At 37.7% G+C, this 21,479-nt stretch overlaps 1 protein-coding gene and 1 long non-coding RNA gene across 2 annotated transcripts; both read left to right on the top strand.

Annotated features, from left to right (window-relative positions):
- The first annotated feature begins 5,738 nt into the window (after positions 1–5,738).
- On the top strand, positions 5,739–7,260 carry LOC138366463 (aly/REF export factor 2-like). The gene is made up of 4 exons (XM_069327513.1): positions 5,739–5,897; positions 6,212–6,334; positions 6,593–6,779; positions 6,950–7,260. Exons 1-4 carry the CDS (start codon positions 5,739–5,741, stop codon positions 7,258–7,260), a joined length of 780 nt encoding a protein of 259 aa, XP_069183614.1.
- A 1,455-nt stretch (positions 7,261–8,715) lies between these two features.
- Positions 8,716–10,197, top strand: LOC138366514 (uncharacterized). Its single transcript, XR_011229151.1, has 3 exons — positions 8,716–9,436; positions 9,581–9,709; positions 10,090–10,197. It is a non-coding gene; the product is annotated as an uncharacterized lncRNA (long non-coding RNA).
- The last annotated feature ends 11,282 nt before the right edge of the window (positions 10,198–21,479 follow it).

Below are 21,479 nucleotides of genomic sequence, written 5' to 3'. Positions count from 1 at the left end.
TGCATAATACGTTGTGTATTTTTTTTCTCCTTTTCTGTTTAGGGTGTGATGGTGAAACTTGGACCAGTTGCAGCCTTTTCTATAACCATTTCATAAAAAAATTTATAAGTAAATTGAACAACTTTTAATTTAGTGTGATAAGCCCCCTTAAGAAAGGAGATAGATCACTTGCGTCTAACTATCGACCAATTAGCCTAACGTCTATTGTGGGAAAGTTACTCGAATCTATAATAGCAAATAAAATTCGTCTTCATCTTGAAAAACTTAAATTAATAATTGAGTCGCAACATGGTTTTATAAATGGCCATTCATGTTTAACAAATTTGTTATCTTTTTATTCTAGCATAGTTGAGGCAGTTGATAGTGGTAAGGATTGTGATGTTGTGTACCTTGACTTTAGCAAAGCTTCTGATACAGTGCCACATGAAAGACTGATTAAAAAGATAGAGTCTCATGGTATTGGGGGTGCTGTATTAAGCTGGATTAGGGCATGGCTATACCAAAGGAAACAGAGAATTAGTATAAATGGAATCAAGTCAGAGTGGGAAAATGTTGTAAGTTTAGTGCCTCAAGGCTCTGTCCTGGGACCTCTATTGTTTATAATATATATAAATGATTTAGATTCAGGTTTAAATAGCTACATTTGCAAATTTGCCGATGATACGAAAATCGGAAGGGAAATTAATTCGGAGGAGGACTCACTATCACTTCAAGTTGATCTAGATAGGGTTTTGAAATGGTCAAAGGATTGGCAGATGCAGTTTAATGCTGATAAATGTAAAGTTCTGAGGTTAGGTAATGATGATAGTTACAAGATACGAGCTAGATGGTGTTGAGATTGCGATGTCGGATTGCGAAAGGGGTCTGGGAGTTATGATTAGTAAGAATATAAAACAAAAGGATCAATGCATAAATGTTCGTAATAAGGCAAATCGGACACTTGGATTTATTAATCGCAGCGTTAGTAACAAGACTCCTGGTGTGGTTCTCAAGCTATATCTTGCTCTAGTTAGGCCCCATTTAGATTATGCAGTTCAGTTTTGGTCGCCATATTATAGAATGGATATAAATTCACTTGAACGTGTCCAGCGTAGGATGACTAAGTTAATTCCCCAATTTAGAAATCTTTCATATGAAGAAAGATTAATAAAGCTTAAGTTGCATTCAATGGAAAGGCGAAGAGTTAGGGGTGACATGATAGAGGTTTACAAGTGGGTGAATAGACATAACAAAGGGGATATTAATAGGGTATTGAAAGTATTAACACAAGACAGAACATGAAACAATGGGAATAAATTGGATAAGTTTAGATTTAGGAAAGACTTGGGTAAATACTGGTTCAGTAACAGGGTTGTTGATTTGTGGAACCAATTACCGCATAACGTGCTGGAGGTGGGGTCCCTCGATTGTGTCAAGCGCGGGTTGGACAAGTATATGAGTGGGATTGGGTGGTTATAAATAGGAGCTGCCTCGTATGGGTCAATAGGCCTTCTGCAGTTGCCTTTGTTTTTATGTTCTTATGTTTCAGCTGTCTTACCACCTCATGTAGGGAATCCATCTCAGCTCTCAGAGTTCCAACTAGATTCATCAATTCTTCCATTATTGCTATAATAATGTTACTACGGAAAGACTTATCAACACAATTTGGGAAAGATTTGAGTAAATACTGGTTCGGTAACAGGGTTGTTGATTTGTGGAACCAATTACCACATAACGTGGTGGAGGTGGGGTCCCTCGATTATATCAAGCGTGGGGTTGGTGATGTATAAGAGTGGGATTGGGTGGTTAACATAAGAACATAAGAACATAAGAACAAAGGTAACTGCAGAAGGCCTATTGACCCATACGAGGCAGCTCCTATTCTATAACCACCCAATCCCACTCATATACTTGTCCAACCCGTGCTTGAAACAATCGAGGGACCCCACCTCCACAATGTTACGCGGCAATTGGTTCCACAAATCAACAACCCTGTTACTGAACCAGTATTTACCCAAGTCTTTCCTAAATCTAAACTTATCCAATTTATACCCATTGTTTCGTGTTCTGTCCTGTGTTGATACTTTTAATACCCTATTAATATCCCCCCGGTTATGTCCATTCATCCACTTGTAAACCTCTATCATGTCACCCCTAACTCTTCGCCTTTCCAGTGAATGCAACTTAAGCTTTGTTAATCTTTCTTCATATGAAAGATTTCTAATTTGGGGAATTAACTTAGTCATCCTACGCTGGACACGTTCAAGTGAATTTATATCCATTCTATAATATGGCGACCAAAACTGAACTGCATATTCTAAATGGGGCCTAACTAGAGCAAGATATAGCTTGAGAACCACACCAGGTGTCTTGTTACTAACGCTGCGATTAATAAATCCAAGTGTCCGATTTGCCTTATTACGAACATTTATGCATTGATCCTTTTGTTTTAAATTCTTACTAATCATAACTCCCAGATCCCTTTCGCAATCCGACTTCGCAATCACAACACCATCTAGCTCGTATCTTGTAACTCTATCATCATTACCTAACCTCAGAACTTTACATTTATCAGCATTAAACTGCATCTGCCAATCCTTTGACCATTTCAAAACCCTATCTAGATCAACTTGAAGTGATAGTGAGTCCTCCTCCGAATTAATTTCCCTACCGATTTTCGTATCATCGGCAAATTTGCAAATGTTGCTACTCAAACCTGAATCTAAATCATTTATATATATTATAAACAACAGAGGTCCCAGGACAGAGCCTTGAGGCACTCCACTTACAACATTTTCCCACTCTGACTTGATTCCATTTATACTAACTCTCTGTTTCCTTTGGTATAGCCATGCCCTAATCCAGCTTAATATAGCACCCCCCAATACCATGAGACTCTATCTTTTTAATCAGTCTTTCATGTGGCACTGTATCAAAAGCTTTGCTAAAGTCAAGGTATACAACATCGCAATCCTTACCACTATCAACTGCCTCAACAATGCTAGAATAAAAAGATAACAAATTTGTTAAACATGAACGGCCATTTATAAAACCATGTTGCGACTCAATTATTAATTTATGTTTTTCAAGATGAAGACGAATTTTATTTGCTATTATAGATTCGAGTAACTTTCCCACAATAGACGTTAGGCTAATTGGTCGATAGTTAGACGCAAGTGATCTATCTCCTTTCTTAAAAACTGGTATCACATTAGCAACTTTCCAAAACTCTGGCACTCTGCCTGACTCTAATGATTTATTAAATATGGTTGACAGTGGGTCACAAAGCTCCTCTTTGCATTCTTTAAGCACCCTGGCAAACACTTCATCCGGCCCTGGGGATTTGTTTGGTTTGAGTTTTACTATTTGTTTAAGAACATCCTCCCTGGTAACTGTTAAACTCGTCAACCTGTCCTCGTCCCCACCCACATAGACTTGTTCGGCTGAAGGCATATTGTTAAGTTCCTCTTTAGTAAATACAGATACAAAATATTTATTAAAAATACTACTCATCTCTTCATCACTATCTGTTATTTGACCTGTCTCAGTTTTTAATGGACCTATCCTTTCCCTAGTCTTAGTACGATATAACTGAAAAAACCCTTTAGGATTTGTCTTTGCTTGCCCTGCTATGCGAACTTCATAGTTTCTTTTTGCTTTCCTTATCTCTTTTTTAACATTTCTAACCAGTTGTACGAATTCCTGTTCTAAAGTGACCTCCCCATTTTTAATCCTTTTGTACCAAGCTCTCTTTTTACCTATAAGGTTCTTCAAATTCTTTGTTATCCACTTTGGGTCATTAGTATTCGATCTATTCAATTTGTATGGTATACTACGTTCCTGTGCTTTGTTTAGAATATTCTTAAATAAGTTATATATTGAATCCACATCGAAATCCCCATTTAAGTCACCTATCGCTGGGTTCATGTCTCGCTCCAAGACCGGCCCACACCCCATACCCAAGACTTTCCAATCAATTTGACCCAAAAAATTTCTTATGCTATTAAAATCAGCTTTACGAAAATCTGGCACTTTAACAGAATTTTCTCCTACTGGTCTATTCCATTCTATGCTAAATCTGATTTCTTTGTGATCACTGCTCCCTAGCTCACTCCCTATTTCGATGTCATTAATTTGCGTTTCCCTGTTAGTTAACACTAAATCTAAAATATTATTTTCCCGTGTTGGTTCCTTAATGTGTTGCGTAAGAAAGCAATCGTCAATTAATTCTAGAAAATCTTCTGCTTCACTATTCCCTGTTTTGTTCAACCAGTTTATTCCGCTAAAATTAAAGTCACCCATGACATAAATACTGTTAGATCTAGATGCTCTAGATATTTCATCCCATAGATGCTTTGCTTCCATTCTGTCTAAATTTGGTGGCCTATATATTACTCCTATTATAATATTATTAGCTTTTTCGTTTAATTCAATCCAAATAGTTTCTGTGTGTGGCTCTGTTTTGATTCCCTCTTTGAGACTACATTTCAAATTGTCCCTAACATATATGGCTACTCCACCTCCTCGTCTAATATATCTATCTGTGTGAAATAGTTTAAATCCATATATTTGATATTCAGCTAATAGTTCTCTATTTTCTACATTCATCCACGTTTCGGTAAGTGCAATAATATCTATTTTTTCTGTGCAGACAAGAGCATTTAATTCGTTAATTTTATTTCTTAGACTTCTACTGTTAGTGTAGAAGTTATAGATAGATAGATCTACTGTTATAGATAGGTGGTCTCGTATGGGCCAATAGGCCTTCTGCAATTACCTTTTTTCCTATGTTCTTATGTTCAGTTTTGGTCGCCTTACTATAGAATGAATATAAATTCACTTGAACATGTCCAGCGTAGGATGACAAAGTTAATTCCCCAAATTAGAAATCTTTCATATGAAGAAAGATTACCAAAGCCTAAATTGCATTCACTGGAAAGGCGAAGAGTTAAGGGTGACATGATAGAGGTTTACAAGTGGATAAATGAACATAACAGGGGGGATAATAATAGTCTATTAAAAGTATCAACACAAGACAGAACACGAAACAATGGGTATAAATTGGATAAGTTTAGATTTAGGAAAGACTTGAGTAAATACTGATTCGGTAACAGGGTTGTTGATTTGTGGACTCAATTACCGCATAACGTGGTGGAGATGTCCCACCAAGTCCCAAAAGATGTCCCAAAAAATCGAGTCCCTCGATTTTTTCAAGCGTGGGTTGGACATGTATATGAATGGGATTGGGTGGTTATAAATAGGAGCTGTATCGTATGGGCCAATAGGCCTTCTGCCGTTACCTTTGTTCTTATGTTCTTATTATCGATTTTCTTCATTGCAAGTTGTTATTGTTGTTTTAGATTGATCTACTCTAAAAGGAACTTTTTTATAATTTAGTAACTAAAATTTCTATGTAGCACGGGCTATGGTGAACCGGTAAACCAATACAATTGACTGCAACCGATGATGATTTCATAAATATTTCCATTTCACACAGAAATCACACTAACGTGATACATCAGTCGATTAAGGCAGTGTCTGGGATGCTCCCGGACGCAGGTTCGAATCCTCGTCACGGCCCTTGTGGATTTGTTTATTTCCATTTCGTTAGGTACATGTAGAGGTGAGGTGTTTTAACATAAATAGATCTGAAAATCTGGCAGAAAAACGTCGATCGGACTGTGTGTAAACTGGCTAGAAGATAGTGTGTTGGTTATCCATTCAGTTAAGGATACATCCTGTCATTTCTACCTCCAAACATGGCAGCTGATATTGATATGAGCCTGGAAGACTATATTAAGACTCGAATGAATATGGTTGGTTCAAGAACATGTCGAGACCGTTCAGAAGATCCTCAAAGGATGTCTGTTTTGAGCACTGTGGTCGTGGCAAGTCAATGCAAGGATATGACAGACAAAGTAAGTTACGCTTTCCTTATATTAATCTGAGATAATTAGTAAACATTAAATTTCAACTAATAACTACAAAATGTAAAGTAACCTATTTCAATCATTTCTAATGATGGAGTTTTTATGATTCTTAATATGTTAACTATATCTGAGTTAGTGAATCAGAGGCATAATATTCCGGATTAGAGGAACGTTAACTTTTATATTACTAGTTCTGCTTGAATGATTTCCTATTTTTGTCTAAATCATTTTTCATTGAGTTTTTAAGAATTCTTACTCGATGAAACCATGTTATATATTAAAAAAAAAATCACGTTTTACAGGACAATTGCAGAAGGAGCAACACCATGCACAAGAGGGAAGGATTCCGCAATCATAAGTTGGGTGAATCGGCCAAAGTCCTCATATCTAACCTGCGATATACAGTAACAGACGCAGAAATTTATGTGAGTCAAAGAATATTGAATATGAATGAAAGAAAGTTATGAGAGAATTCTGCAGTAATAGGATTTCTAGCGCATCAGTTAACTCTAATATGAACTTGAAATATTAGTTCATATTATTATTGTATTGTAGTTCATTATTATTATTGTAGTGTAGTGCGTGTAAAACGCACAACAATAAGGTGGTGTAACTCAAGCTATTCTCAACCTGTTTTTAAATATGTACTTGTTCTCCAATACAGAATCTTCAATCTTTTTCAGGAGCTGTTTGCTGAATTTGGAACCATTATAAATGCAGCAGTTAACAATGATAACTTGGGAAAGTCATTAGGTACAGCGTATATTGTCTTTGCCCGAGAAGCACATGCACTTCAAGCTCTCAAGCAGTACAATGGTTTTCGTTTTCATGGCCGACCAATAGGAATCACCATGGATGGCGGATCAGCTGGTATGTCATGACATTAGATTTTCTTTGCAAGTTTTCTCTTATGGAAAGGTTGACTTCTTAGCTTTGAACATTTTCACATTAATGTATCTAGTGATGTCATTATCCATGTATTTGTTGTTCTACTATGAAATATAGTAATTAATGAGTTGTATTATCTTCCCGATATTTAGGTAGTGGCGACATAAAAGATCGGCTTGACTACAACAGAGTCTACAGAAGTGGCTATCGTGGAAAAGACCGCACTGGCTACCGTCTTGGCGATCGTACTAACAAACGGAGTGCATACAAAGGCAGAAAATTCATTAATTACAGTAATAGAGATGTCGAACGTGGTGGAAATGGTAGAGGCGAGCGTGATGTAAGTAGTGACGAACGCTTTGGCTACATTGACAGCAACCACGAGAGATGGTTTGGTAGGCGGGGTACCAGGAATAAGGTATATAATGGCAATGATCCGGATATTGAGTGTGATGCCTGGTAACTCCTGACTAGAAATTGGCTATTGATAATTTTATAAAATTTTTGTGTAATAAACTTTAAATAATAAACTGTAATAATTTTTTTTTAAATTTGTCTATTGGTTAACCTCAATGATGCAAGAAAATATGTTATTTTACTTATTGGAATGTGAAGCAACTGCAGCCCTGCGCAACAAACTCAACATTCATCCAACGAGAGCAGCTGGATTAGATGTAAAATCCACAGCAACTATAATAGTTAGAAAGGCAGTTGAAGAACACTGCTTCCATATCCGCCACCACAATAACGTTATTAATATTGACCAAACCACACACTAGTCGATTGTGTGAATGATCCAGGACGGACCGAAACGTCGTCGTCCCTTTACTTTCTAGTGTGTGGTTTGTCAATATTAATAACGTTATGGTGGTGGCGGATATGGAAGCAGTGTTCACAAGTGTTATCCATTCTTCAACTGCCTTTCTAACTATTGTAGTTCCTGTGGATTTTACATATAATGCAGCTGCTCAAGTCGATTGTGAGAATGATCCAGGACGGACCGAAACGTCGTCTTCCCTTATATTTCTAGTGTGTGGTTTGGTCAACATATTTCAGCCACGTTATTGTGACTTTATAACGTTATTGAAACAAGACTAAGACAAGTTTGCTTTGCAGAGGCTCAAAACTGTCAAAGAAAAACAAACGGATACCATCTCAAGATTTGCAACTACACACATCTTCACAGATGGATCAGTTGATTAAGAATGAAGTTCTGCTTGTTTAGCAGTTTACACTTACACCCATGAAGTTACTGGAGCATGAATAGTGGGTGTTCAACTTTGCACACAGAATAATATACCCTGAAAAAGGCAATAAATTATACAATTGAGAATAATTTACATCATGTCATCATGCATGTCGACTCTCCAGGCATTGTTATCCAGCTAGCATAGAAATCATATACAATTCATCACAGAAATCGTACATATAGGAAAAGCCCACAATCTTGAGCTGTCAATTACCCTAAATTGGAGTACAAGTCACATTGGTATAGATGGTAATGAAAGGGCAGACTTACTAGCAAAAACTGCCACTGCTTTACCGTTGTTGTTGTTTCAGATTTAGCTTCTCTGGACAAAGTGTCCATGTAGCACGGGCTATTGTGAGCCCGTAATAGAGTTTGGTTATACCTGATAACCTTGCTTCTGTGATATTAGGGTCCAAGTTTGAAATGGAGGAGGGGATTTCTCCTTTTTCCTTACTTATTTATCGCTTCTGTTTTAGTGCACTGGTTTTAATCTTATTTCATTAACATTATCTTGGTGGCGAATGTAGATGCAGAAGTCCCATTCCTCAACGCCTTTTCTAATCATTGTAGTCGCGGTGGATTGTGCATCTAATGCAGCTGCTGTCGTTGGATTAATATTAAGTTGGCGTTATCATTGTTTGGCCGAAAAAATTCGGCCAAACACGAAAAATTTATAAAAATACTACAACGTTCTGGCAACACCGTGGTGCAAACCGTTTAATGTTATGATAATAAATAACGTAATTACAGCAAATTTTCCAGCCGCAATTGCCCGAAATCTGGTCCTCGCGGCTCGGGTGCGCCGTAGGGTGATGCGTCATACGTTGTAAGCGTCTAGTATTTCGCAATAGAGTGGAGAATATCTTGTTATGCATATACAAATTATAAACACACTCGCTGGCAACTGTCTTCTGTGAGAGGGAGGGGCTATAATCCGATTTACTGGCTTAGTCACCCTCTCAGTGTCTGTGCCGGCGGTCGCATGCCTGACGCGCTCGCACAGATCGTATTTTCTTGCATATACTGCACAATGGATATAGTATCGGACAAGAAGAAAGCTCTAAAGGCAAGAGCTCTACGCGTTAGCCAAGTAAAGAAGGAGCGTAAAGCCACACTGAGGCAAAACAAGAGTTCCCTTGAGTGAAGAGAGAGGGCAGCCTCCCGCCCCCACAACACACTACCTCGCCTCACACCCAGGCACCCACACCTCCTGTGGCACCTGCCACACCTCTGTGGCACCTGCCACACCTCCTGCTGCACATGCCACACCACCTGCGGCACCTGCCACACCACCTGCGGCACCTGCCACTCAAGATCTTAGACCTGCAACTCAAGACGTTCTCCCTCTTGATGTTGCAAGATGTTGCATATTTCAGACCAATTATATTAGGTTAGTATGTATTATGTTTTATATCTTGATACTATATCATAAATAATTGTAAATATAAAGCTGCTGTCTTTTTTTTAATTTTTTTTATTTTTTTTTTTTATTTTTTTTTTTTTAATAATTTTTTTTTTTTTTTTTTTTTATCAGGCAATCTTCATGGAACTTACACACCTTACTGAAGGAATGCCAATCTACAAGGGTGGTAATTTTGATTGAAATTGGTAGTTCATCAACCTCAGCCAAAGGTGGCTGAACTTTGACCTTCATTTTTTACAGGTAACTAATTTGCAACTATATGGTTGAATAACTTTTTTATTTATTATTCAATTTACATGGAACTTGCACATTATATGTAGAGTCTGTGCCTCTAAAAACTCAAGTTATATATTTCCCCTAAGATCATTTATTGATTTTATATATATTTATAAACATCATTTTGTTGCATAATTTTTTGGGTGAACTTTGAAAATTTGTATTATTGCACTAAATAGGTTTGGGATAATAATGCCACTAGACAACCTTTATTATATAGTATTGTGATAGCTGAGTATCATAGAAATAATATCAGTTGATATTTGTATTTGTTATATCAACTTTAAAACATGTAAAAAAATGGTTAAAAAAAGTTTTTTTTTTTTTTTTCCCTCTCTATTTAGGCTGCGATGCTGAAACTTGGACCACTTGCAGCCCTCTTCACGTGTAACACGTCAATAAATTTTCATTGCACTAGAACAACTTTTATGAACCCTAACTATCGCCCCCTTAAGTTTGATGCGCAGGGCTTCAGTAGCCTCACATTCCAGTAAGTAGTGCAACAGTGGCGCCTCTGCTTCTGTTTCACAGATGTGACACTCTTTAACTATTGGCTACAAGTGCCAGCAGCACTTGTAACCAAGTCTGAGTCTGTCTATGGCTACTGCAATGTCTCTGGATATCTTTTTGCTAGGCTTGAAAGAGGAGTAACCAGTGGCTTGTTCGTACCATATCGCGATCTTCCGTAGTAGTGGATCTTCCTTCCGCTTCTTTGGCTCTGTGGCGACTTTTGTTAGTTGAGAATATTTTCTTCTTGATTTGCTCCTTTATCTGTGAGAAACTTGGAGGTATTTGAACCTTTACAACAGGTAGAGCAGCGGCAGTTTTTGCTAGTGAGTCTGCCTTTTCATTACCATCTATGCCAATGTGACTTGGTATCCAATTTAGGGTGATTGACAGCCCTCGATTATGGGCTTCTTATCCTATATGTTGAATTTCTGTGAGGAGTTGTATATTATCTCTGTGCTGACTGGATAACAATGCCTGGAGCGAAGATTTAGAGTCTGTATGACATGTAAATTATTCTCAATTGTATAGTTTATTGCCTCCTTCAGGCCATATAATTCTGTTTGCAATGTTGAGCACCATTCATGCTCCAGTAAGCTTTATGGTTGGTACTGTAAACTGCTGCCCCAGTAGAACCTTTTCCTTGATCAACTGATTCGTCTGTGAAGATGTGAGTCGTTGTAGGGTTAGAGATATTTTCCATTTGTTGTTCTATTACTTCCGTGAGCCTCTGCGGGTCACATGCTGATTTTTTAACTGGTAATCTTTCAATGATTATCTTTAGATTCGATTCTTCCCATGGAGGAGGCTATCGAAAGTGTGGATATGGTCTGTCTTCCCCTTTGTTTTTAATGGTCCATTTCAGGTCCATTTTCTCTACAATCTTGACTACATTATCCACTGTTCTACATTATCCGCTTGTTCTACACTGTAGGTTATTCTGAAAGGATCTCTGAATGCTGTCTTTGATTGCTGGCGGTACAGGCTAAAATACCTTCAAGTTTTTCACAGATTAAGCAGCAAATCAAGAAGAAAATACATGCAAATATCAAAAGTCGCCACAGAGCAACACTAGTGAACATTCTGCATCTACATCCACCACCAAGATAATGTTATTATAAGACTAAAACCAGTGTACTAAACAGAAGAGACAAATATTCAAGGGAAAAGGAGGAAACCCCCACCTCGATTTAAAACCTTGACCCAAATATTTTATGAACTATTACTATTATGCTACACAGTAGCAGAATGTAAACACACAATTGAAAAGGAAATAAGTGATATAAATTTGATAAGTTTAGAATGAGGAAAGACCTGGGTAAATGCTGGTTCGGTAACAGGTATATTACCGAACCAGCAGGGATCTATTAGGCTACTGTGTAACGTAATAGTTTCACATCCCTGTTACCGAACCAGCATTTTGTATAATATATATCAACACACAATAGAAAAGGAAATAAGTGATATAAACTTTATAAGTTTAGAATGAGGAAAGATGTAGGTTCGGTAACAGGGATGTGAAACTATTATGTTACACAGTAGCCTAATAGATCCCTGCTGGTTCGGTAACATACCTGTTACCGAACCAGCATTTACCCACATCTTTCCTCATTCTAAACTTGTCAAGTTTATATCACTTATTTCCTTTTCTATTGTGTGTTGATATATATTATACATAGGTAATATCCCCTTTTTATGCCCATTCATCCACTTGTTTACTTCGTCATGTCTTCCCTAACTCTTTGCTTTTATAAAAAATATATAATAAGGTTTCCAGTGATGACCAAAACACAATGCAGAAGACGACTTTCGGTATGTCCTAGACCATTATCAAGTTGTGTGAAAGCAGAGAGGAAGAAAGAAAAAAAGTGAGACCTCTCTGTAGTCTCTGTCCTCCTGCCGTCGATCTAATAAAAAGTGTCCGTGTCGTTTGGCCTTCCACCTCAATTACAGGCCGGCTCCTGTGCGAGGTAAGTCACCATAGTCCGTGCTACTTGAATATTTTTGTTCCCAGTAGCTGAATCTATAACAACAACATCGTTTGGCCTTCTCTTCCTTATCTCCATCACTCTTCCCTTCTCTTCCTTATCTGATGTCAATCTCAGGACATCGTTTAAATGCAACGACTGCATCCCTCCTGTAAGATGCTTAGTCGTGATGTCGACTCTCTGTTCCTCTTGATAATGATTTTCCATAGTCAGAAAGTTGAGTAAGGAAAGGATGTTCTCTCTATCTGATTTTATTTCACCTAAGAAATTGTTTAGGTGAAATAGATTGGAATGTCCTGGGCAAGAAGGGTGGACCGGTCATAGAGTGAGACGTGAACCAAAGCGATCGGTGATGTAGGAAGGGATTTCGATGTGGATTCAAAATGTAACTTATTTAAAAATTTTCTACACCTAGCACAGAAACGTAGTATACCATGCAAATTTGAATAGATCGAATAATAAAGATCGGAAGTGGATAACAATTTTTGCTTTGAACCTTATAGGTAGGAAGAGAGCTTGGTACAAAAGGATTAAGAGTGGGGAAGACGGTTCAAAGCAAGAAGTCGTCCTACTGGTTAGAAATGTTAAGACAAGAAATGCGGTCAAAAATAAACTATGAAGTTCTCATAGCAGGGAGGGCAAAGACAAATCCTAAAGGTTTTTTCAGTTATATCAAACAAAGATTAGGGAAAGGATAGGTCCATTAAAAACGGAGACAGGGCAGATAACTGATAATGACAAAGAGATGAGTAGAATTTTTAATAAATATTTTATCTCTGTATTTACTAAAGAGTAACTTAAGGGGCCTGGTGACTGGAGATTTTTCCAAATATGAAATATAGTGAAAACAATCTAAATGAATCTTCCGTTATTTGGTATCAACGTAGTGAAAATTTCATCGGAATGTGTTAAGAAATGATTTTGTTAAATTCATGCGTGCACGACAGGCGGCAACCAGCACTGATATTAACGATAACATCTCCTATTTACTGGCAATTAGGAATAAAGAAATGCAAGCACATCTCCGATGCACAAAGAAGAAAATCATTAATAAGAAAGGTTTCCAAAGTTGGTATTCAGCTGATGACACCTGGAGGGTCAGATTTCTCCCATAATAATGAGTATGTTATTATGCAGTATTTATTATATATCATATAAATACATTGCTCAATTGCAATTGTTGTTATGTCTCTTTGTCTGAAAGTTGACAACTACATTTTTCTCCTTTATTTTTTTATGCGGATGTTGTTGTGACTTCTACATCTTGGAGAATGTATATCCGGCACTAAGCATGAGAAGTTGGAACGAAATGGGTCAACATGTTATTAAGCCACAGTTGGCAGAAGTAGTGACTGTTATTTGTTTTGGCCGATTTATTTACAGGTTTCAAACTCTATGGTTGACCAGTCCAGCAAAGAGAACGCCTGGTCGGGGACTGGGCCGCGAGGACGCAAAGCCCAGAAACCGTCTCAAGGTAACATCAAGGCTGTCATTAACATATCTATATATGCGAACAAGCCTGAATGGTCCCCAGGACATATGCAACTGAAAACTCACACCCCAGAAGTGACTCGAACCCATACTCCCAGAAGCAACGCATCTGGTATGTACAAGACGCCTTAATCCACTTGACCATCACGACCGGACATAATGAGGTGATAGCCGAGGCTATATGAACCACCCCACCGCCGGCACTCGGATAGTTATCTTGGGCATAGCATTTTACCAAATCACCTCATTCTTTGGGGCACACGTGAGGAACACAAATGCGAACAAGCCTGAATGGTCCCCAGGACATATCTATATATATTTGTCTATATATATTTGTGGGGGAAGGTGATATTTTTTTGTGACTGGATTTCAACACATATTGACCCACAACTTTCACATATTCGAGTACGTTTAGCAGTATGTCTAACGAATGCGAAAAGGAGTTTTGCGAGCATTGTCTACCATATTTAAAAAATCATTAGAGTCAGGCAGAGTTTCAGAGTCGTGGAAAGTTTCTAATTTGGTACCAATTTTCAAGAAAGAAGATAGATCACTTGCGTCCAACTATCGGCAAATTATCTAAACGTCGATTGTGGGAAAGTTACTTGAATCAATAACTGCAAATACCATGCGTCTTCATCTCGAATAACATAGTAATAATAGGTAGTAATAACCGTAGTAATATTATTATAGCAATAATGTAAGGATTAGTAATAATGTAAGGAAGTAATAATGTAAGGAAGGAACTGATAAATCTAGATGCAGTTCTGAGTGCAGAGAGAGAAATATCTCCGTACGACAGAATTCGTACGGAGTACGATTCATAGTACGACAGAATTATGTCGAGGAGGTACGACAGCTGAAATAACATCAAGAAGAAACGAAGGAGGAGGCCAATATTAAAAAGACCTCGTCGTGGAAAGTCGTAAAGGACAAGGGTCTTAAGAAGACCTTGACAAGGCTGCCTACAGACGCCCTAACGACTACAAATTCATTTGCCGTGGTGGAAGACGAGTGCTGTGGTGAGCCTGCAGTTCACTCGAAAAGGAAATCAAAGAAGAGCAATGAAGCACAAGCCCCTCAAGGTGCTCAGAAAGTTAAGGAGGCATCTAAGCAAATTTTGGTTGTGGGAGATTCCCAGGTGAGGTACTTAGACAAAACGTTTTGTGCTAGAAATAGGGGGAACAGGTTAAGGGTTTGCTATCCCGGAGCTGGAATTGGTGACATTATAAACAACATGAATGATATTATGGCTGGAAATGGAAATAATCCCATTATTTGTATTAGCACCTGAGGAAATGTTGTTGGTCGAGTTAGGAGTGAAGACTGATTCAGAGGTATAAAACAGCTTTTGATTTGTGGAACCAATTGCCGCGTAACGTGGTGGAATTGGGGTCCCTCGATTGTTTCAAGCGCGGGTTGGACATATATATGAGTGGGATTGGGTGGTTATAGATAGGAGCTGCCTCGTGGCCAATGGGCCTTCTGCGGTTGCCTTTGTTCTTATGCTCTTAACTTAATTACAAATATTTTACGCAAAGCACAGGAAAGTACTATGCCTCACAAATTGAATAGATCAAACACAAATGTCCCGAAATGAATAACAAAGGATCTGAAAAACCTTATACGTAGAAAGAGAGCTTGGTACAAAGGGATTAAGAATGGGGAAGTCAGTTTTGAACAAGAATTCGCACAACTGGTTAGAAATGTTAAAAAAGAGATAAGGAGAGCAAAAAGAAACTATGAAGTTCGTATAGCAGGCCAAGCAAAGGCAAATCCTAAAAGTTTTTTTCAGTTATATCGAACAAAGGTTAGGGACAGGATAGGTCCATTAAAAATCGAGACAGGTCAGTTAACGGAGAAGAGTTAAGTTAATGTTAATGTTGTAATGCTAACGAAGAAGAGATGAGTAGTATTTTTAACAAATGTTTTATATCTGTATTTACTAAAGAAGAACTTAACAATATGCCTTCAGCTGAACCATTATATGTGGGTGGGGATGAAGACAGGTTGACTAGTTTAGCAGTTACCAGGGAGGATGTAATTAAACAAATAGTAAAACTAAAACCAAACAAATCCCCAGGGCCGGATGAAGTGTTTGCCTGGAAGCTAGACGTAGATATGTAAGAATACTTAGCAAGAGGGTAAATATAAAAATGTTGTGGATTCCTTCTCACATTGGCATGCAGGAACATGACAAAGTTGACGCCCTTGCTAAGGCTGCAGTAAATAAAGACAGTATTGAATGGAATCTTGAGTTATCAAATAGGTCCCTTAAAAGTGTCATTAGACGAGAACTCCTAGATGGACTTGAAGAACGTAGAACAGTGCAAACTGGAACTAGTAGGTCCATTTTTCATCACAATGAAATGTGTGAAGTAAAACATGTGTATGGGGCAAGTAACAAAGTCAGTAGACTAACAGATGTTGTCACAGCTCGTATAAGACTTTGCTACAAGTATTCTGGCAGTTCGGCTTGTATAGGGATCTAGATGAAGTAAAGTGTAAAGTGTGTGGACATAGGCAGGGACACACACTCGAACACTATATCTTGGATTGTTGTAAAATTGAGCCTTTTAGAGATAGATCTAAGCTCACTCTGTATAATATGGCAACCTATCTTATTACCATGGATAAATTACCTGAAATCCTTGCACTGTACCCACATTTTGCTTCCAGTAGATGAACGACATATGAGATTCAGAAACAAGTAGTGTATTGTGAGGACTAATAATAAACAGAAGCTCCCCTATGACTCTTTAATATCCCCATTGGCCAAACTATTATGTATTAACGATAAGACCTACCATTAATGTATGATGACTTACTGTAAAGATGTAGCTCTTGTAATAGCAATTTCTCTAACTAGCTGACATTGTATCTATAAGGTGTGAAGGATTGAAGAAATTGTTTATGTAATAATCTAAGATGAGGTCTGATAAAGACCTTTTGTGCCCTCTGTAATGCTTTTGCGCTACCGCTCACAGGATGAGTATGGGGTGCACAATAAACTAGCCGCCTTCGGCGGCAACAATCAAAATCAATCAACCAGGGTGCTTAAAGAATGCAAAGAGGAGCTTTCCGAGCCACTGTCTACCATATTTAATAAATCAATAGAGTTAGGCAGAGTGCCAGAGTCATGGAAGGTAGCTAATGTGGTACCAATTTTTAAGAAAGGAGATAGATCACTTGCGTCAAACTATCGGCCAAATAGCCTAACGTCTATTGTGGGGAAGTTACTTGAATCAATAATTGCAAATACAATTCATCTGCATCTTGAAAAACATAAATTAATAAATGAGTCGCAACATGGTTTTACAAATGGCCATTCATGTTTAACAAATTTGCTAACTTTTTACTCCAGCATAGTTGAGGCAGTTGATAGTGGTAAGGATTGTGATGTTGTGTACCTTGACATTAGCAAAGCTTTTGATACAGTGCCACATGAAAGACTAATTAAAAAATAGAAGCTCATGGTATTTGGGGAGCTATATTAAGTTGGATTAGGGTATGGCTATTCCAAAGGAAACAGAGAGTTAGTATAAATGGGGTTAAGTCAGAGTGGGTTAATGTTGTTAGTGGAGTACCTCAGGGCTCTGTCCTGGCACTTCTGTTGTTTATAATATATATAAATGATTTAGATTCAGGTTTGAGTAGCAAATCGATGATATTTGAGTTTGAGATGATACAAAAATCGATAGGGAAATTAACACGAAAGAAGACTCGCTATCACTTCAAGTTGATCTAAATAGAGTTTTAAAATGGTCAAAAGACTGGATGATGCAGTTTAATTCTAATAAATGTAAAGTTTTGCGGCTAGGTAATGATGATAGAGTTACAAGATACGAGCTAGATGGTGTTGAGATTGCGAAGTCGGATTGCGAAAGGGATCTGGATGTTATGATTAGTAAGAATTTAAAACAAAAGGATCAATGCATGAATGTTCGTAATAAGGCGAATAGGACACTGGGATTTGTTAATCGAAGCGTTAGTAACATGACACCTGGTGTGGTTCTTCAGCTATATCTTGCTCTGGTTAGGCCCCATTTAGATTATGCAGTCCAGTTTTGGTCGCCGTACTATAGAATATATATAAATTCACTTGAACGTGTCCAGCGTAGGATGACTAAGTTAATTCCCCAAATTAGAAATCTTTCATATGAAGAAAGATTAATAAAGCTTAAGTTGCATTCACTGGAAAGGCGGAAAGTTAGGGAAGACATGATAGAGGTTTACAAGTGGATGAATGGACATAACAAAGGAGATATTAATAGTGTATTAATTTAATTAAAAGTATCAACACAAGACAGAACACAAACAATCGGTGTAGATTGGATAAGTTTAGATATAGGAAAGACTTGGGTAATACTGGTTCGGTAAATGGGTTGTTGATTTGTGGAACCAATCACTGCGTAACGTGGTGGAGGTGGGGTCCCTCGATTGTTTCAAGCGCAGGTTGGACAAGTGTATGAGTGGGATTGGGTGGTTATAGATAGGAGCTGCCTCGCATGGGCCAATAGGCCTTCTGCAGTTACCTTTGTTTTTATGTTCTTATGTTTTATCTTTTTATTCCAGCATAGGTGAGGCATGTGATAGTGGTAAGGATTGTGATGTTGCGTACCTTGACTTTAGCAAAGCTTTTGATACAGTGCCACTTGAGAGACTGATTAAAAAAATAGAGGCTCATGATATTGGGGGTTCTATACTAAGTTGGATTAGGGCATGGTTATTCCAAAGGAAACAGAGAGTTAGAATAAATGGGGTTAAGTCAGAGTGGGATAATGTTGATAGTGGAGTGCCTCAAGGCTTTGTCTTGGCACCACTGTTGTTTATAATATATATAAATGATTTAGATTCAGGTTTGAGTAGCACATCTGCAAATTACTGATGATACAAAAATCGGTAAGGAAATTAACACAGAAGAAGACCACTATCACTTCAAGTTGATCTAAATAAGGTTTTGAAATGGTCAAAACATTGGCAGATGCAGTTTAATGCTGATAAATGTAAAGTTCTGAGGTTAGGTAATGATGATAGAGTTACAAGATACGAGCTAGATGGTGTTGACATTGCGAAAGGGATCTGGGAGTTATGATTAGTAAGAATTTAAAACAAAAGGATCAATGCATGAATGTTCGTAATAAGGCAAATAGGATACTGGGATTTATTAATCGAAGCGTTAGTAATAAGACACCTGGTGTGGTTCTTCAGCTATATCTAGCTCTGGTTAGGCCCTATTTAGATTATGCAGTTCAGTTTTGGTCGCTGTACTATAGAATGGACATAAATTCACTTGAACGTTTCCAGTGTAGGATGACCAAGTTAATTCACAAAATTAGAAATCTTTCATATGAAGAAAGATTAACAAAGCTTAAGTTGCATTCACTGGAAAGGCGAAGAGTTAGGGGTGACATGATAGAGTGGATGAACGGACATAACAAGGGGGGATATTAATAGGGTATTAAAAGTATCAACACAAGACAGAACACGAAACAATGGGTATAAATTGGATAAGTTTAGATATAGGAAAGACTTGGGTAATTACTGGTTCAGTAACAGGGTTGTTAATTTGTGGAACCAATTGCTGTGTAACGTGGTGGAAGTGGGGTCCCTCGATTGTTTCATGCGTGGGTTCAATAATGGGTTTGCTCCCATTTCCCGTGATAATATCTTTCATGTTGTCAACAATATCTCCAATTCCAGCTCCCGGATAGCAGCCCCTTAACCTGTTGCCCCCTATCTCAGGCACAAAACGTCCTTTCTAAATACCTCACCTGGGAATCTCTCACAACCAATCTTCGCTTCGGTACCTCCTTAACTTTCTGAGCACCCTGACGGGCCTGAGCTCCGCCGCTCTTCGCTGATTTCCGTTCCGAGTGAACTGCAGCTCACCACAGCACTCGTCCTCCAACACGGCAAATGAATTTGCTGTCCTTATGGCATCTGTAGGCAGCCTTGTCAAGGTCTTCTTAAGGCCCCTGTCCTTAACGACTTTCCACTACGAGGTCTCGTTAATATTGATATCCTCCCTCGTTTCTTCCCGAAGTTTCGCAACTTCTTACGCAACACATTAAGGAACCAACACGTGAAAATAATATTTTAGATTTAGTGTTAACTAACAGGGAAACACAAATTAATGACATCGAAATAGGGAGTGAGCTAGGGAACAGTGATCACAAAGACATCAGATTTAGCATAGAATGGAATAGACCAGTAGGAGAAAATTCTGTTAAAGTGCCAGATTTTCGAAAAGCTGATTTTAATAGCCTAAGAAATTTTTTGGGTCAAATTGATTGGAAAGTCTTGGCTATGGGGTGTGGGCCGGTCTTGGAGCGAGACATGAACCATGCGATAGGTGACTTAAATGGGGATTTTGATGTGGATTCAATATATAACTTATTTAAGAATATTCTAAACAAAGCACAGGAACGTAGTATACCATACAAATTGAATAGATCGAATACTAATGACCCATAGTGGATAACAAAGAATTTGAAGAACCTTATTGGTAAAAAGAGAGCTTGGTACAAAAGGATTAAAAATGGGGAGGTCACTTTAGAACAGGAATTCGTACAACTGGTTAGAAATGTTAAAAAAGAGATAAGGAAAGGAAAAAAAAACTATGAAGTTCGCATAGCAGGGCAAGCAAACACAAATCCAAAGGGTTTTTTCAGTTATATCGTACTAAGACTAGGGAAAGGATAGGTCCATTAAAAACTGAGACAGGTCAAATAACAGATAGTGATGAAGAGATGAGTAGTATTTTTAATAAATATTTTGTATCTGTATTTACTAAAGAGGAACTTAACAATATGCCTTCAGCCGAACAAGTCTATGTGGGTGGGACGAGGACAGGTTGACAAGCTTAGCAGTTACCACGGAAGATGTTCTTAAACAAATAGTAAAACTGAAACCAAACAAATCCCCAGGGCCGGATGAAGTGTTTGCCAGGGTGCTTAAAGAATGCAAAGAGGAGCTTTGTGACCCACTGTCAACCATATTTAATAAATCAATAGAGTCAGGCAGAGTGCCAGAGTTTTGGAAAGTTGCTAATGTAATACCAGTTTTTAAGGTGGCATATTACGGGTTTCGTAAAATTGTTCAATTTGTTTATAAATTTATTTATGAAATGGTTATAGAAAGAGCTGCAACTGGTCCAAGTTTCAGCATCACACCCTAAACAGAAAAGGAGAAAAGAAATACACAACGTATTATGCAACGAATTTTCAACATTTTCAAATAATTTCAGGGAACACATGTGTCAACTAAAATCATTTCTATAACACTCAGATATTAAACTAACACATAATAATAGATTGTATTGATCTGTTTTATCAAAGAAAGTGTTTAGTGCAATAATATAATTTTTCAAAGTTACCCTTCCAAAAATATGCAATATATGATGTTTATAAATTTTTATAAAATCAACAAATGGACTTTGGACTAAAATGTCTCAATAGGTTTGTAGAAGCACAAACTCTACATATAAGGTGTAATTTGCATGTAAATTGATTAATAAATGAAAGCTAAGAAACGCCTTGAAGTTGTAAATTACTTTCCAGAGTAAAATAAAGATCCAAGTTCGGCCACCTGTAGCTGAGCTTGACTTCGACAGATTTCGTTCATAATTGGCACCCTTGCAGATAGGAGTCAATTGAGCAAGGTGTGCAAGTTTCATGCAAATCCCTTGATAACAAACGAGAAAAAAAATTGGCCAAAAAAAAAAAAGAAAAAAAAATTTACATATA

Source organism: Procambarus clarkii, chromosome 19, assembly GCF_040958095.1.
Source record: "Procambarus clarkii isolate CNS0578487 chromosome 19, FALCON_Pclarkii_2.0, whole genome shotgun sequence".
Classification (NCBI taxonomy): domain Eukaryota; kingdom Metazoa; phylum Arthropoda; class Malacostraca; order Decapoda; family Cambaridae; genus Procambarus; species Procambarus clarkii.
Note: the sequence above shows the minus strand (reverse complement) of the source record. Positions and strands in the feature narration are given on the sequence as shown.

Excerpts from the sequence above, each read along its gene's own strand:
- LOC138366463 (XM_069327513.1), top strand. The coding sequence starts at position 5,739 with ATGGCAGCTGATATTGATATGAGCCTGGAAGACTATATTAAGACTCGA. Across the intron at positions 5,898-6,211 it reads GCAAGGATATGACAGACAAA|GACAATTGCAGAAGGAGCAA; the intron begins GTAAGTTACGCT and ends CACGTTTTACAG. Across the intron at positions 6,780-6,949 it reads CATGGATGGCGGATCAGCTG|GTAGTGGCGACATAAAAGAT; the intron begins GTATGTCATGAC and ends CCCGATATTTAG.